The sequence below is a fragment of the Pinus tabuliformis genome, chromosome 8 (assembly GCF_031772625.1).
Source record: "Pinus tabuliformis cultivar Carrire ecotype Pingquan chromosome 8, CPIR1, whole genome shotgun sequence".
NCBI classification, from domain to species: domain Eukaryota; kingdom Viridiplantae; phylum Streptophyta; class Pinopsida; order Pinales; family Pinaceae; genus Pinus; species Pinus tabuliformis.
The window spans coordinates 655,432,154-655,450,353 of NC_142294.1; the positions used below are offsets into that span (position 1 = coordinate 655,432,154).

Sequence of the window (18,200 nt, forward strand, 5' to 3'; positions counted from 1 at the left end):
TATTTCTTCTTCTCAGCCGAATCTGTAGGAGTTGCCGATGGAAAAGTGTACCCTGTATCGATGATATCCCAAACTTCTGTACCAAGAGATTGAAGATAGGCAGTAACTATTACCTTCCAATATACGAAGTTTGTCCCATCAAAAATCGATGGCCTGATAGATGCTTCTCTCTCGTAGTTGCTCACGATGATGGATCTTCCTCCAAGCGATCAAGCTTCTTCAGAAGGACCTGCTCTAATACCAATTGTTGGAAATAATACTGGGGGGGGGGGGGGGGTGAATCAGTATTATCAAGCCAAATATTCCCTTTTTAAAATTCAGAGGATATACGCTACTTCAGTTAGTAAAACCCGCGTATATACGCAACTATGTAGAAGGAAACCCGCGTATACAATGCAAACTTATGATTTACTTTATCTTTCAGATGTTGATTATTAATCCATGTATCTGAGTGAAATAGACAGTAAGAAGACCAGTAAAATAGAACAGAAGACAATCACACTCAAGAACACAAGATATAAGGTGGAAACCCAATGTGGGTGAAAACCACCTGCTGCAATTCGTCTCTATCTTTCTTTAATTAGAAACTTCCTTTTATAATGTACTGGTGCAGTCCTTTACCAGTACGCAGGCTACAACCTGCAGAGAGCTACAAACCTCTCTCGTTTTCCAGCTTCTCCTGGAAGGGAGCTACAACCCCCTTAGCTCTTATACTAGCCACGATACTAGTACGTAGGTGCTGGCCTACTGAAGGCTACAACCTTCTCTTTCTTCCAGGGACCTCGTTTCATAAATTTTTAGACTGTATCCATGAACATCAAAAATTTTCTGCTTCAACTAATCTCCTTTTCACCGAACAAAAACTCAATCACAATAAACACTTCTCTGATAACTGTACCCAGAACACAGTGACAGTAACCATATACCAAATTCTGAACCCAGAACACTGCAGCAACAAACAGAGGCAGCTAGATCACAATAAAATACATATACGCTACTTAAACAACCTGAAACCTGCGTGCATACACTCCTATGTGTGGAGCAACCTGCGTATACACAGTTTTCCTTTACTGAACCTGCGTGTATACGCGCCTTCGCTTCACTGAACCTACGTACAGATCTATAAAGGATAATTCACTCTTTCAAACAGTCAGATACTAATTAACCCATATTTTCAGATTTATACATCAAGCGTGTGCCTCACAGAACATATCAAAATCATACAAAGATACTATCATTCAAGCCTTAAAGATTATGATCCATCAATAGATCTTATCCTTCTTTATGCGCTTATGTTCGTCCTTCATTCAGATCCAGATCTGCACCATAACCCCAATCACAAAAGTTTCAGATCTAGCACATGTTAGATATTCAATTGATTCCAAAGATGCTTTGCCAAATGATCTCCTTCCTCTTTTATAGTCTTGGGCCTTTCTCAATACCACGGTCCAAAACCATAATAACACAATACCACAGGCCCAATACTTTGGGATCAACCCTTCTGACGAGATACCATGGTCCAAAACCATAGGTTCAAATACCAAGGACTAACTACCACGGACCAAAGGTAAGTTTTCCAACATATACGCGCTTTTCTTTGCATGAAAGTGCGTGTATACGCATACGCGCCTTCGAAATGTCTAACCCGCGTGTATACGCGACTTTGTCAAGATGAACCTGCGTATATGACTTTTTCTTCATTCTGAAAGCCTGAACTGAGATCTATCACCAGATAGAGTTGCCATCAAGGACAACACCTGTGCCATAGCTCCAAACCTGTACCATAATGCCAACAATAACTTGGTCATATTATCTCCATGTGGTGCATACGATACCTTGTTGGAAATGTCTCTCCAAGTACTACAAGATTTGCCACATACCCAAGCCTATGACAATGGGCCTACTATAGACCTAAGAAAATGTTGTTTAGGGGTTCAAACTGCTCCAGAAGTTCAGGACCCGAAAAACTGCTAAAAATAGTAAATGCTAAAATAAACAAGGAAATAGATGAAACCAACTGGAGGTCAAGGTGGAATAGGTAGGTGACCACAAATATCCACCTGGATCAATTTTGGTGTATTGGTTGCAGTGTTAGTTCAGTGTTCCAAGAGAGGAAACCATGAGAGTGGACGCCCTTGCCCCCACTCTCTCAACTCACGTCATAGGGGGTGCGTCATCGCAAAAAATGGATCTTCCCTACTAAAAATCCAACATTTGATTTATTTGCAAAACTTTGTGATGGAACTGGGAATGCGGATCCCCCCACTGACATCACAGGACTTTAAAATGAGATTGAAGGCGAGCACAAGGTGTGTAGTTGACCACAAGGCTGGAGAGCAAACTCCCGTGGGTTTTAAAATTGTAGGGGGATTTGTAACTGGCTAAAGTGCTTAATCAATTGTTTAATGGGTTGACTAGTGGGGGCGTGAAGCCAAAGAACAAGGCCACTGTTAGGACTGTTGCATAGAGGAACTAGGAATCTCGAGAGTGACTATGCAAGAGAATGAGATTGGTTGCGTTGAGAGGTGGAAAAATCAAGAGCAACTAGAATGGTTGTCTAAGATTTTATTTGTTAAAATCCTATGAATGCAATTATTTGGCATTTGGGGAGATAGTGATTTTTCATTGTCTATAGAACCAAAAAGACAAAACTTTTAATCATTTTCTTGAAAATAATAAATCTACCATAAACTCGTCTAATTAGCATCGATCTCTTCGAGATTTACTGATTGTGACAATGATGAAAATGTACAAACCCATGCCCTTGCAATTATGAACATATTGTGTTTTACTTGAGAATTATATAACCAAGTAGATGGAATTTTTTTATGTTTTATTTTATTTAAGTATTTTTCACCAAAATCAAGTGGTATATGATTTTCAGTGAAATCATAATTCTCTATGATTGAAAATATATTTTTAATATAAAAATGGATATAATGTATAGGAAAATTTTGGAATACTTTTACTATACACAATCAACAACTAAAAACTACAATAACTTAAAATTACAATTCTAACAATTTTTATCTAAATTAAAATTGATATAAAAATCTATCAAGGAAAAAACAAAAACTTTTATAATAAATTGATTATATGTCTGGCTTAATCATGTAAAATTCTATTAAATACAGATATATTTGTTTATAATAAAGTTTTTCTCATATGAATTTTATGTATTTGATCTTTTGATGTTTTCCCAACTTGTTTCTTTGAAGATTTGAATTTGATAAAGAAAAATAAACAAGGAAGAGATAACCTGATATTTGAATGAGCTCTATAGTAAGATAGAAACTTTATATGAAGAACTAGGGAGATTTTTCATTGATTAAATCATGGTTCTTTCTCCCTAAACTTTGGTATACAATCTCTTTCCATCTTTGACGAATACAAATCTAAGCTAAAATTTAACCCTCAAATCAAACATGGAAATTGATTGATTCCTTGTAAGTTATATTTAAGTATTATTTCTCTCTTCTCATATATATATATGGGGAGAGCAATAATACTTAAATATATATATATATATATATATATATATATATATATATATATATATGGGGAGAGCAATAATACTTAAATATATGAAGAGAGAAATAATACTTAAAAGAAATTAACTTACAAGAATACATAGGAGGAAACCATAAGAGGAAGCCAGTCTCAAAGCAATGGCAAAACTATAGAAGAATCGTTGCCTCAACGAGAGGAAGAAGACCCCTGTGAATATTGGAAACCTTAGGGAGTTTGCCCATGGTGTATACTCTTCCCACCTTGCAATAAGATTAAAAGGAAAGTACAGAAAGTGGTTGATGAAGTCTCTGGTAAGCCTAAAAAGTACGCTCAGGGGGCAATGAAGTTATATTGGTACAAGTGCCTAAAACATATTGTGTAAGCAAATGCAACAATTATTCTAATTAACAATCGAATTTCAACAATGCTAAATCTGAGCTTAATGCGGAATAAACATAGAATCAAAAACTTAAATGCCCAAATGAAAAATACCTCCAGCCATTGATGCTGCTCACACTCTGATTGCAAACTTTCTGCAACGCTTCCGGCAGTTCCTTCTTTTGTTTTCTGGCGTTGGCTTGAAAAGAATAAAAATAAAACTGAAGTGTTTAAGCAGCTCCAAACTTTGCAGGTTTTATTAGTTTACACAAGCCATAACGACTCAACTGGCTTAATCCTTACGCACAGCTAAACCAATAAATCATGTAAGCAGAACGAAAACAGGTTCCAAAACATGGGCCATTTCTTTCAACGATAGCTGAACCAGGCAATCTGTCAACAACCAACCGAGTGAGAGCTAGTGACCTTCGGCCTAACCAAGTTCGAACAGGTAACTTGTGAATAGCACAACGCTTTAAAACAGGGCCAACCGGGCTCAAATTAGTGACCCGAGAACAGAGAACGCTGATATGGTTCGGTCAAAAAGGGCCCAACCGGGTTTGAATCTGTGCACTGTGGGGACAGAACAACCTCATGCAAGCAGAAATAAGAAGAATACATAAAATCTGGAAGGCACTTCCAAGCTCTGCTCTCTCACTTGATGGTGTAGAACTGAAAGGGATTGAGATGCAAGCTTGGGGACCAACCAAATAAATATATAGCCAAGCTTCCATCAAGCTTCTGTTGGCTATGTGTCAAGTGTTCCACAAATCAAGGTAGAGAACTGCAGATGGAGTAATGGACCACTTCAGAAGCTCCTAACTAGAAATTAATTCAACTGCACATAGTTTCCTAAATTAATGGAATCGGTTGGCAGACGGTTTCCATAATAAATCGGCAGCAAAGGGAGCTAATTCGGCGGCAGACATATTCCAGATAGTCAGCGGCCGTTATGGGAGATGGAGCTTAACATTCTCCCACTTGGTCCATACTTCCAATCTTAATGTCTCATCTTAAAACCCATTGATAATCTGTATTAAGTAATAGATACATGAATCATGGCGATAAGTCCTCTAATGACGAGTATTATCTTCCATGTATTACTATGTATTTATTCTTATTATAATTTATGTGGCAACAATTTCTTAATGAATAAACCCTATGTTTATTCTTGGTCCTACACAGATGAATTTTCTCTAATCAAATTAAGATGCACATAAATATGAGAAAAACATCACAATAATTAAGAATTTAATTAAAATAACATTGTTCATACAATGAGAAACTACATAAAGGAACCAAGTCCCATATTTATTACATGATCCTTGAATTTAAACAGTGGCATGCCCTTAGTCAAAGGATCAGCGATCATCAACTCAGTGCTGACGTGCTCAATGACCACTTTCTTTTCTTTAACATGTTCCCTTATAGCTAAATACTTAATGTCGATGTGTTTATTTCGACTCCCACTTTTGTTGTTTTTAGCCATAAAAACAACAGCTGAATTGTCGCAATATATTCTCAATGGCTTAGAGATAGAATCCATAATTCTAAGCCCAAAAATGAAACTCTTAAGCCATACACCATGTAAAGTAGCCTCAAAACAGGAGACGAACTCAGCTTCCATAGTGGAAGTGGCAATCAAGGTCTGCTTGGCACTCCTCCATGATACAGCTCCACCAGCCATCATAAAAATGTATCCTGATGTTGATTTGCGTGAATCAACACATCCAACAAAGTCAGAATCTGAGTAGCCAATTACTTCCAAAGTGTCTGTCCGTCTATACATAAGCATGTAGCCTTTGGTTCCTTGAAGGCACCTCATTACTTTCTTTGCAGCTCTCCAGTGGTCTAAACCTGGATCACCCTGATATCATCCCAACATTCCCACAACAAATGCAATGTCAGGTCTTGTGCAGACTTGAGCATACATTAGGCTTCCGACAGCAGAAGCATATGAAATGTTCTTCGTTTGTTCCCTTTCAAAGTCGTTCTTCGGGCATTGGTTCAAATTGAACCTATCACCCTTCAAAATGGGAGCTACGCTTGGTGAACAATCCTTCATCCGAAATCTCTCTAAAATTTTATTAATATAGGTTTCCTGAGACAGACCCAAGATGCCTCGAAATCTGTCTCTATGGATCTTAATGCCAATGACATAAGATGCCTCACCCATATCCTTCATATCAAAATTTTTAGAGAGGAATTGTTTCACCTCATGTAACAAACCTTTATCATTGGTTGCTAGCAAAATGTCATCCACATATAAAACAAGAAAACAAATTTTACTCCCACTAACTTTTAGGTATATACATTGATCCATAATGTTTTCTACAAAACCGAAAGAAGAAATTACATTATGGAATTTCAAATACCATTGGCAGGATACTTGTTTTAAACCATATAATGACTTCTTGAGCTTGCAAACCAAATGCTCACCATCACTAGAGGGGATTCCTTCAGGTTGTTTCATGTAAACCTCCTCCTCTAGATCTCCATTAAGAAAATCCGTTTTCACATCCATTTGTTGCAACTCCAAGTCAAAATGGGCTACTAATGTCATAATAACGCGCAATGAATATTTCTTAGATACAGGAGAAAAATTCTTTGTGTAGTCGATTCCTTCTTTCTGAGTGAATCCCTTAGCAACAAGTCTTGCCTTGTATCTCTCAATGTTGCTGAATGAGTCTTTCTTTGTCTTAAAGACCCATTTACATCCAATGGCTTTTGCACCATTAGGAAACTCAACAAGATCCCAGACTTCGTTACTCTTTATGGAATTCATCTCTTCCTTCATGGCATTATACCATAGTTCTGATTCTTTGCAACTCATGGCTTGTGAAAATGACTCAGGATCATTTTCGGCTCCAATGTTGTAGTCAGATTCTTGTAGATACACAACATAATCATTAGGAATCGCTGATCTCTTTGGTCTAGTAGATCTTCTTAATGTTGTACCATCATCTTCCTGAGAAGTATGTGGTTCAACTTGTTGTTCAAAAGTTCTTGGCAACTCTTGAACTCCCTGATCTACTGGAATATCATCAGCAGCTTGTGGAACTTCAACAATTGGTTGTTCAACACTAGTTTGTACTTGAGGGGTGCTATGAACAATAACCAATCTATCACTTGAGGTGGAAGGTTGAGATTCTGAATGATTTTTTTCATAAACTATGTTCCTGGTTTGATCGCTTCCACTGATCAAGTCATTTTCAAGAAACTTTGCATTTCTTGATTCCACAATCCTAGTGCTTTGAGATGGGCAATAAAATTTGTAACCTTTAGACCTTTTATCATATCCAATGAAATACCCACTAATGGTCCTTGGATCCAGCTTCTTCTCTTGTGTATTATAAATTCTCACTTCAGACGGGCATCCTAAATGCGCATATGTCGCAAACTCGGTTTCCAACCTTTCCATAATTCAAAATGTGTTTTAGGAACAGCCTTGGTTGGAACTCGGTTTAATATATACACTACCGTCTTAAGTGCTTCAGTCCACAAGGATTTAGGAAGATTGGAGCTGCTAAGCATACTCCGCACCATGTCCAATAATGTTTGGTTTCTTCTTTCTGCTACACCATTCTGGTCGGGTGAACCAGGCATAGTGTATTGGGAAACAATCCCATGCTCTTGAAGAAATTTAGCGAATGGTCCAGGTGCTTGTCCATCTTCTGTGTATCTACCATAATATTCTCCACCTCTATCTGATCTCACGATCTTAATTTGCTTGCCGCATTGTTTCTCTACTTCAGCCTTAAAGATCTTAAAGGCATCTAATGCTTCGCTCTTTTTATGAAGCATGTAGAGATATATATATTGTGAGTAATCATCTATAAAGGAGATGAAGTATTTCTGACCATGTGAGTCCATGTCTGGACTACATATATCAGTATGATCTCTAATATGTTCGAACTCCTATTGGCACCTTTCTTTGACTTGTTGGTCTGCTTTCCCTTTATGCAGTCCACACAAGTCTCAAAATCAATAAAATCCAGAGTATTAAGTACCCCTTCATTTACCAATCTTTTAATTCTTTCTATGGATATATGACCTAGTCTCCGGTGCCATAATTTAGAGGAATCTTCATTAATAACACATCTTTTAGTGCCAGTGTGAACATGCATTGAATCATAAGTGACATTGTTTTGTAAATTAATGCAGTAAAGACCATTAGACAAAATACCATTCCCAACATAATCAGATTTATAAAATAGATTGAAGGATTTTTTCTGAAAAGTTAAAGAAATATCCAAAAGGTACAAGCCTTGAAACTGAAATCAAGTTTCTAGAAAAACTTGGAACATAAAAGGTCTTCTCTAATTCTAAAACAAAGCTACTACTTAAAGTTAAATAACATGTTCCTATAGCTTCCACATGCGAGCCCATCTTGTTTCCTGATAAGATGCTTTGCTCACTTCCCACTGGCTTCCTTAGGTTTTGCAAACCCTGCAAGGAATTTGAAATGTGAATTGTTGATCCAGAATCAATCCACCATGTGTTAATATTAACATTAACCATATTAGATTCATAACAAACAAATGAGATCAAATTACCTTTGTCCGCAAGCCATTTCTGAAATTTGGCGCATTCCTTCTTCATGTGTCCCTTCTTTTTATAGAAGAAACACTTGGAATCCTTTTTGATATCGGCTTGGGGAGGTACTTTACCTTTCCCTTTCTGTTTGGCTTGAGATTTTTCCTTTCCACGCGTTGCCAGCATCGCACTCTCTCCCAGTTCCATCACCAGTCTCTCTTCCTCTTGAACACACATGGTCATGAGTTCATTAATTGACCATTTATCCTTATGCGTGTTGTATGAGATTTTGAAAGGTTCATATTGGTGCGGAAGGGTGTTCAAGATGTAGTGCACTAGGAAGGACTCAGATATATCAACCTCGAGTTTCTTCAATTGAGCCACAGTGTCCCTCATCTGCATGATGTGCTCGTGCACACCTTTCACACTGGTGAGCCTTAGGGATGAGAACTTCATGATTAGGGTGCTTGCTAGTGCCTTGTCTGAAGTGACGAATTGATCATCAATGGCCTTCAACAAGTCTCAGACCTTTTCATGCTGATCAACGGAACCACGAATACCAGCTGAAATTTTCGTCTTAATGAACATCATGCTTAGACGATTGGATCGCTCCCATCGTTCATAAAGTGTGATGTCCGCTGTAGTGCTGGTATTAGTGAGTGCCGGTGGTTCATCTTTCCTAATAGCATAGTCTATGTCCATCCACCCCAAATGAAGGAGAACCCTCTCCTTCCAGACCTTATAGTTATCTCCCTTAAGTTCAGGGATATCACAATGAATTTCAGAGAAATTTGGTACAACTGCATAAGATTAAAGATCACATGTTTAAGTTAAAAAATTGAGGCCTAAATAAAACTTCATGTTTTACCAATGTAAATCATGCTCAAAAATTGAATCTAATGACATAAAAATTGCCTATGGGCCAAATTTCTAATTCAAGCAGATTAAATTATTCAATTATTTATAGTTCTGAACTTTATGATAAAACTATTAATTCATAACTCCTGTGGGTAGGTTATGAAATTTTATCCTAATTAATTACATAAATATAATAAAAATTCCTGTGGGATAAAATTTATTATATTTAGTCTAATTAATTACAATTTAATGTCTAAATAATCTTTATGTGATCTAACCAATCATAATATATAATTTTATTTAATTAAAGATGCTGTGGCTATTCTCTAATTAATTAAAATTATATGGATCACTAGACATTATTTCTTACATAAATTGCATAAACAAAACTTAACCAGAGAAAAAATAATGTTTCCTGAAAGGAGTAAGTCAAAATGACATTTTAAATAAACTCCATATAACTGTTTCTTGTAAAAACTGCCATAAATGACGGTAATAATTCCTCACAAAATAAAATTAAAATTAAAGTTAAAGCAGTCAGCATTACCGTAAATGACTGCAAATCGATTGTTCAGTTTATAAACAAAACCCGGAGATAGACTGAAGCAGCATTGATCTACTTTGCACTTGCATAGCAAATGCAGTTCGAAGGCTAGCTGGCTTGACTTCAGGCTCCGTCTGTAAGTTTATAAAACAAACAAACATAGACAAGCAAACAAGCTATTTGCTCACAAGATAAATAAAATTAAAATTAAAATTAAATTAAAGCACTGCTTTACGCAAATTAAATATGAGCACAGTTATAAATTTATACACATCAAGGCAGAGATAAATTAAGGCTCTGATACCAAATGTAAGCAAATGCAGCGATTATTCTAATTAACAATCGAATTTCAACAATGCTAAATCTGAACTTAATGTGGAATAAACATAGAATCAAAAACTTAAATGCCCAAATGAAAAATACCTCCAGCCATTGATGCTGCTCACACTCTGATTGCAAACTTTCTGCAACGCTTCTGGCAGTTCCTTCTTTTGTTTTCTGGCGTTGGCTTGAAAAGAATAAAAATAAAACTGAAGTGTTTAAGCAGCTCCAAACTTTGCAGGCTTTATTAATTTACACAAGCCATAATGATTCAACTGGCTTAATCCTTACGCACAACTAAACCAATAAATCATGTAAGCAGAACGAAAACAGGTTCCAAAACATGGGCCATTTCTTTCAACGATAACCGAACCAGGCGATCTGTGAACAGCCAACCGGGTGAGAGCTAGTGACCTTCGGCCTAACCAAGTTCGAACAGGTAACTTGTGAATAGCACAACGCTTTAAAACAGGGCCAACCGGGCTCGAATTGGTGACCCGAGAACAGAGAACGCTGATAGGGTTCGGTCAAAAAGGGCCCAACTGGGTTTGAATCTGTGCACAGTGGGGACAGAACAACCTCACGCAAGCAGAAATAAGAAGAATACAGAAAATCTGGAAGGCACTTCCAAGCTCTGCTCTCTCACTTGATGGTGTAAAACTGAAAGGGATTGAGATGCAAGCTTGGGGACCAACCAGATAAATATATAGCCAAGCTTCCATCAAGCTTCTGTTGGCTATGTGTCAGGTGTTCCACAGATCAAGGTAGAGAACTCCAGATGGAGTAATGGACCACTTCAGAAGCTCCTAACCAGAAATTAATTCAACTGCACATAGTTTCCTAAATTAATGGAATCGGTTGGCAGACGGTTTCCATAATAAATCGGCAGCAAAGGGAGCTAATTCGGCGGCAGACATATTCCAGATAGTCAGCGGCTGTTATGGGAGATGGAGCTTAACATATTGTGCTATGAAAATTGTTTTATAGTAGTAACACTTCTCTAAAGTCAAATTTACTAATGGAAGATAATTTAATTAAAGATCAATTATACATCCAAGGGCACTTGCATAATAGTTATCTCATTTGCTAATTTTGATTTTATTATATCATAGATTAACTATTTATTTGATTATCAATGAAAAAAGAGATTAAGTTGGGGAAAGGGTATGTGAGTGTGGATTTTTATTTTATATATATATATATATATTATTCATGAAATTTTATGTTCGATCATATGAATAAATAAAATTGAAAAAAAACACTTTATAATAATTTGTTTTAAATTATAATATTTATTGATTATATAATTAATTAATTTATATTTATATTTTATATTGTAAATAATATATATATATATATATATATATATATATATATATATATATATATATATATATATATATATATATTTACTTGTTTAATAACATTTTTTAAATAAATATTTATTGTGTAGAATGATAATAATATTAATGATGGTGATTGTCATTAATATCAATTTTAATTTATTAGAATTTAGAAAGGAAAAGTTCACTCTTTTACTTTAACATTTTGTTTTTGTGTTTATAATTTTTAAATTATTATAGTTTTAATAAGTTAAAATGTTGGGATCTTAAAATGTTATTTGAGATTTTGTAATTAAATTAAAAAAAAAAAATTAAAACATTTTTATTCTTAATTATATTTATTTTACGTGATTAGAAAAAATAGTAATTACTTTTTATATTTAAATTCAATTTTTATAAAAATCACATAAAAACATCATACTAATCCAAATTTCAATATTTTACTTAATAAATATAATATATTTAAATTTCTTAATAAAAATTCATTTCACACTAATCTCTTTCGAAAGAATCACAATAACTCAAAGTTTTAAGTTTCAATACTTTGCACACTGAATAATATATACTATTATTATTTTTTTAAATCACTTCACACTTAAGCGAAAGTTTTAATACACTATTTAATGAATAGTTTATATTTAAAAAATTTTATTCAATAATTTACATTTAAATTTCAATAAAAAAATCATTTTAAAATTAAAAAAAACAATATATCATATCAAACTAAATATATTATTATTTTAAAAGAAAAATAAATAAATATAAACACCATACTTCACATTCACTGTGGAAATTCAAAATTTCAGTGGTTAATACTTAATAAATAATTTATATTTATATTTTTTTTGGCAAAGAATCACTTCACACTCCATAAGTCCAAAGTTTCAGTACATCATTTAATGAATAATTTATATAAATGTCTTTAAATAAATAAAACCATATTAAATTATGGTTACTCATGGTTCATTACAATATTTAATTTATAAAATAGAAACACAAGACCACCATCAGTGAGCCCAAGTTTCAATACTTCATTCAATAAATGAATAGCTTGTATTTAAACCTCTTTGTAAAAAATAGTTTATATATAAATCTCTTTGTAAAGTACATAGAACATTTGAAGATTATTACAAAGAACATTTGAAGATTATAATTAACATAAAGCATCTAACAATCTCACTAAGAATTACATCACCTCATTCTTGAATATATATACACTGTCCTTTCCCACTCACGGGTATAAAGCATCTAACAATCTCACTAATAATTACATCACCTCATTATTGAATATATATATAGTCCCTTCCCACTCAGGCGTATCACTTGGAAATTAAGTCAAGAAGTTTTCTGCTAAATTTTTTAAGTTTAACTTTTTTAAAATTTAGAGGAATTTACTGATATTTGATTTATAATTTTTGCATAATTAAAATATTTTAAAAATTTTCAAGATTTTAAATTTATATATATAATAAAAAACCAATTTAAATAATACAAATTAAAATGCTTTCTCCAGTTAAGCTAAATGAACATTCCATGCTTTCTCCAGTAAAACTAAATGAACATTCCATGGTTTGAACATTCCATAACCATGAATATTGTAAATAGTGGATGCATCAGGTGCTTTGGGGTATTGAACTCTCACAACGTATCCCCTGTCTCCCAGAGCAGATGCTTCACTGCTCTTCGTTTTAAAAGGCATTCTACCATGTGTTCCTACAGTCTGAGCAGGTAATGGTTAGGATGTTGCCAAGAGGCTACAGGCATTGCCTGACTTTCACCTTGGCTCCAGAATGCTTGATGAAGGATCAGCTGCTGCAGAATAGATATCGGAAGGTGCTGAAGAAGAAGTTGGTGCTTCCGATGACCAATTACTGCTTGATGCTTTGTCAGGGTCAATAACTCTGCCTCGCTTACCTACGTTGGGTACCCCCACACCATCCAGATCTATGAAAGCAGGCTTTGTGGGCGAGGGAAGATCTTCTCGCTCACTTGTCAGCATCCACACCACCCGGGACATTGAAGGCCTCAACGCTGCAACCGCTTGCGTGCACAGAAGACCGATTTTAATCACTCTAATGCATTCCTCCCATGAATAACTGTCATCCAATGTCCGATCCATAACTTCTAAAGCTCTCTCTGTTTTATACAATCTCCATGTCTGGTAATTGGCCAATATCAAAAAAAATAAAAATAAAAACTTTAGTTCGCAAGAAGCTCTGCATATAGGAAAAAAATTCGATTAGAAAGATGAGAACCACAGGAAACATACTCCTTCGATGAGAAATTCCATGTTTTCACCCGAACTCTGATTCTTTCTTCCACTGATAATCTCAAGTAGAAGGACTCCAAAGCTGAATACATCCGCTTTCTCTGTCAGCTGTCCACGCAAAGCGTACTCAGGGGCCATGTAACCTCTGCAAAATGCCATATTTAATCAAATCTCCATATCTTAAAGACTTAACCGAATGAATTTTTTAGGAACCTCAAACATTTCATTGGTAGGGAAAATTCTTACAAAGTTCCTGCAACTCTAGTGCTAACGTGGCTCCGATCATCTGCAAAAAACCTGGCTAATCCAAAGTCTCCTATTTTGGGTCTGTGTTTTTCATCTAGTAAAATATTGCTGGCTTTAATATCTCTGTGGATGATCCGAATCTCAGATTCCTCGTGAAGATAGGCCAGCCCACGTGCAACTCCAACCATGATTTCATACCGCTTTTTCCAATCAAGTAAATGGCGTTTCGTTGCATCTGCAATGCACAGTAAAGGGATTAGCAATCTATATATACAAACTAAGAACTTTATGATCTATATGTAGCGACTGAGAGTGAGTAGAAACCAAATAGAATCCTGTCGAGACTACTGTTGGGAAGGTATTCGTAAACCAGTAGCCTTTCCGAGTTTTCAACGGAGCAACCAAGCAATTTCACAAGATTCCTGTGCTGAATACGATTGATGAGATTTGCTTCATTCAAAAATTCAGCGTCTCCCTGCCTTGAAGAAATATACAACCGTTTCACTGCAACCTCTCTGTTATCTGGTAAAATCCCCTGCAGATCAATAAACTTTAAAATGACTTCTAATCTCCATTACATTTAAATATCAAAGTGAATTCAATGCAGGACCAAGAGCTCACTTTAAATACGGATCCAAAACCCCCTTCTCCAAGCTTGTTCTCCAAATTAAAATTGGAGGTAGCTTCTCTCAGAAAATCGTACTTGAAAATTAGTTCCGCATTCGCTATACTCGGAGCTAAGCTAATCTCTCCTTGGTCACCTGCGAAACCCATTGCAAGGTAAACAAATTGGTGAACAGTTCACAAGACACAAGCTGAAAATCCTCGAGGCTAAACAATTTAGCAATTTCTGGACCTCTAGTTCGATAAATCTGATCCTGAAGCTTCCGTCGAGAGAAAAGCTTCCACTTCCAAAGGCCTATGATCGCAATTAATACAACCATGGCAGCTAATACGCCCAGAATTATTCTGAGGACATTAGATTTTTTGCCTCCTGCAAAATTTGCACAACAATTCTAACTAAATTGGATATCTTTTATTTCACCAAAACAAAATCTTAAAAACAATATCTTTTCGATGTAAAATATGAGAAGAACATACCAGAAGACACTGGAGTACTTTCCCCTGGTGGCGGCGACAGAACAGAGGTATTGAAAAATTCATAAACCTCGTAACGCAAGTAGCAGTTCTGAGATCCGAATTGTGCCCCAAGAGCTCCACTTTGGCATGCAAATATATTTTCTAAGGCAAAAGTCAGGCACGATCCGCAGCTTGTCCGGGACAGATCTCTCCAACACTGTGCTAAGCTGTATATAGTCTGCGATATATTACCAGGCGCAGCGACTGAATCTGCAGCGAAAAGTTTGGGGCTCTGTTGAGCATTAGCGGTACTATTTGAGAGCAAGGCTCTCACAGCAGTTGTGAACTGCTGTGGCTGACTGCTGTTCCCAGTGTTACAAAGAATAATACTTGGTGTCTCCTTCGTACTCTCAATATCGTTGTAAAAATTATGATCGTCGTAACGCAAGAAGCAGCCGTCTAGTTGAATCAATCCAGAAGTGTTTTGACAAACCTGAACAAGATTTGCTTTAGCCGTGGATGCGCACTGTCTGCAATCGGAAGAATCTAAATCTCCCCTGCACTGGACAAGCCCGTAAACAGTACTATTGCTGTTTGCCCCCTGAGAAACAATACTAGAGGTATTGAATCCGGTGGCATAAACATTGTTCACCAGTGAATCCAAAACCTTGTTTAGATTAAGCTGAAACGCACTACCATTTGTATAAGTATAATTGCCGCTCTTCCCACAAACGCTCCAAACAATAGGAGTCTCTGGATCAGCTGCGGCGAAGCGCATTCCCGTACATAGAGAGACTATAAGTAACACAGTGGTGATTAAGAGTTTAATCGTCATCCCCATTGCAGAGCAGGGCATAGCATTGGAACGCTCTCTCTTTTGAAATGTGAGTGAAACTGCTCCTACAGTCCAATGACCCTGTAAACCTGAAGTCAAATTCTGAATGAAGCTGCTTTTATAATTCATTGGTATCGGAAAGCTATAGAATTAATTGAATTTCACACACCGGCGTGCCCCACTCAAAAAGTTGAAGTCTTTGAGACTCAGAAAATTGGAAGCCTGACAAAGTGGCTTTCTCAGCGAAAGATTGAAAAAATTTTGTTGTTGTGGTTGTGGCTTTCAAAAATATATTTCATCTTGATTGCTCTTAAAAAAACACTGATTACAATTATTTAAACAAGTGAATCAATGATCCTGTAAGAAAAAGGGCTATTCAATGATCTCCTCTTTTTATATGAGTTCAATTTATTTAATGTGATTTTTATACCAAATATATATGTATGAAAATAATTTCATTAAATTTTTTCTATATAATTTTTATACAAACTATATTATAGTAAATATTATTATTATAATTTAAAATCATAGTATACATATTTTATTTTTTGGTTTTAAATCTGTAATTTTTTAAAAGAAAACATATGTTCTTAGCCTGGTAATAAGATTCTTCATTTAAAATATGTATAACTTCAACAAAATAACAATACTCCAATCATGTTACAGTAAACTACTAATATATATATATATATATAATTATAATTATAATTTTTTTTATTTGAAATAGGTACAACCTGACCAAATAAACAATACGACAAATAAAATAGTCATAAAATTTTAAATTAATTTTTATTTTATATAAAAATAATTCATTTTAACTTATTAAAAAAACCTTTAAAATGGTGTTTCCACTTCAAAATCCTTGCCGAGTACAATGTATCTCTTCATGCCGAGTACAATGTATCTCTTCACTTCAAAATTTATCCGAGTCCAGATTCTCCACTTCACTGCCATATTCGTGGTGGTTGTAGAGGCGCAAATGGGGAGAGAGCTCATGAGCGAGTGCGTTGAGTGGACGAAGAGGGCGAGGTTCCCCACAACCGAGTCATGTTTTTTTTCCTTAATGTTCATTTTGTATGAGCAAAGGTATGAAGGTCACAATGAAATTATTATGTATATTAATGATATACAATTCATTCAATAGGAGATTTTGGAGAATCTCCCCTGCCAACATAAAACTAACGAGTCGTTGGATGAAATGGAGGTTCATCTAGTTCATGTTGAATTCCATGTACATGAAGGTTTGTCATGGTGTCACTTAGGGAAACGGCAAATCATGGAAGATGAAGAGGAAGGACGTTCACCCTCTGCTTTTCTGGAAAAAGCAGAGGGGTAGATGAGGAGGAAGGATGTTCACCCTCTGTTTTTCCAGAAAACATAGATGAAAGATCAAGTGGATTTCCAATGAATGATTGGTCCCCTCCATTGTTGGATGATGGGCTAACATATGGTGCGTCTTGCGAAAGATCAACAATGGGTGCATTCGTGGATGAAGACACACATGCAAAATCATGGATAACAAGTTCACCAACAATGTTAGGAAAGAATGGAGGGGGCTCGGACAAGAGGGAGTCATCCTTCACCGAGTGTTGATGCTCAAGCTCCCACTCATACTCTTCATGAATGACAGTGCATGTTGGCTGTGAAACACCAACTCCGTTAGTGGGTTGTTCCTCATTCACAATAAGTGAAGAGTCCGAAATGGATGAACACAAGACAACATCATCTGGAGAAAAACCCGGGTGTGAAGACGGAGGTCGTAGAAAAGAATGCATATGAGGACTCGAAGGACTCACAACCAAATCTGCGCGAAAATTGAGTGAAGTGATGTTGGGAGGGTGTGAAGGATGAACAGGTGTGTGAGCATGATCATCAACATCACTGAGCACTGGTGGAGCCGTTGAATAAGAGGAAGGCAGACAGTCAGTTGAGACAGTGCCCTCTTCCACATGATATTGCGTAGCTCGACCAACGAAGAATGTTGAGCAAGGATTGATCTCAAACTTTCTCTTGGGATGGGCAGATTTCTTAAGGCAGTACTCAAACTAATCCCAAAGATAAGCAAATTTCATCTGGCTCCTTGGAGCTTGAAATTGCAAATCACGGAAGCACTGCTAAAAATCAATAATGAATTCATGCAAATCCCTCCATTGCTGTAACAGTTTCCGGTCAAGATGGTCTAGATCAAAATGATAGAACGTGTCTTAAATAAGATCATAGAAGTGCTCAAATTCAGCCGGTAGGCTGAGCACCAAACGAAATGGAGATTCGCAAAGTGTG

The 18,200-nt window shown here is 35.9% G+C and overlaps 1 protein-coding gene across 1 annotated transcript; it reads right to left on the minus strand.

Annotated features, from left to right (window-relative positions):
• Nucleotides 1–13,104: 13,104 nt before the first annotated feature.
• On the minus strand, nt 13,105–16,049 carry LOC149237286 (cysteine-rich receptor-like protein kinase 2). Its single transcript, XM_089369220.1, has 7 exons — nt 15,107–16,049; nt 14,862–14,999; nt 14,627–14,766; nt 14,330–14,540; nt 14,006–14,240; nt 13,760–13,904; nt 13,105–13,648 (listed from the first exon to the last, which is right to left on the minus strand). The coding sequence occupies exons 1-7, from the start codon at nt 16,047–16,049 to the stop codon at nt 13,265–13,267; spliced, it is 2,196 nt and encodes a 731-aa protein (XP_089225346.1). The 3' UTR covers nt 13,105–13,264.
• Nucleotides 16,050–18,200: the final 2,151 nt, after the last annotated feature.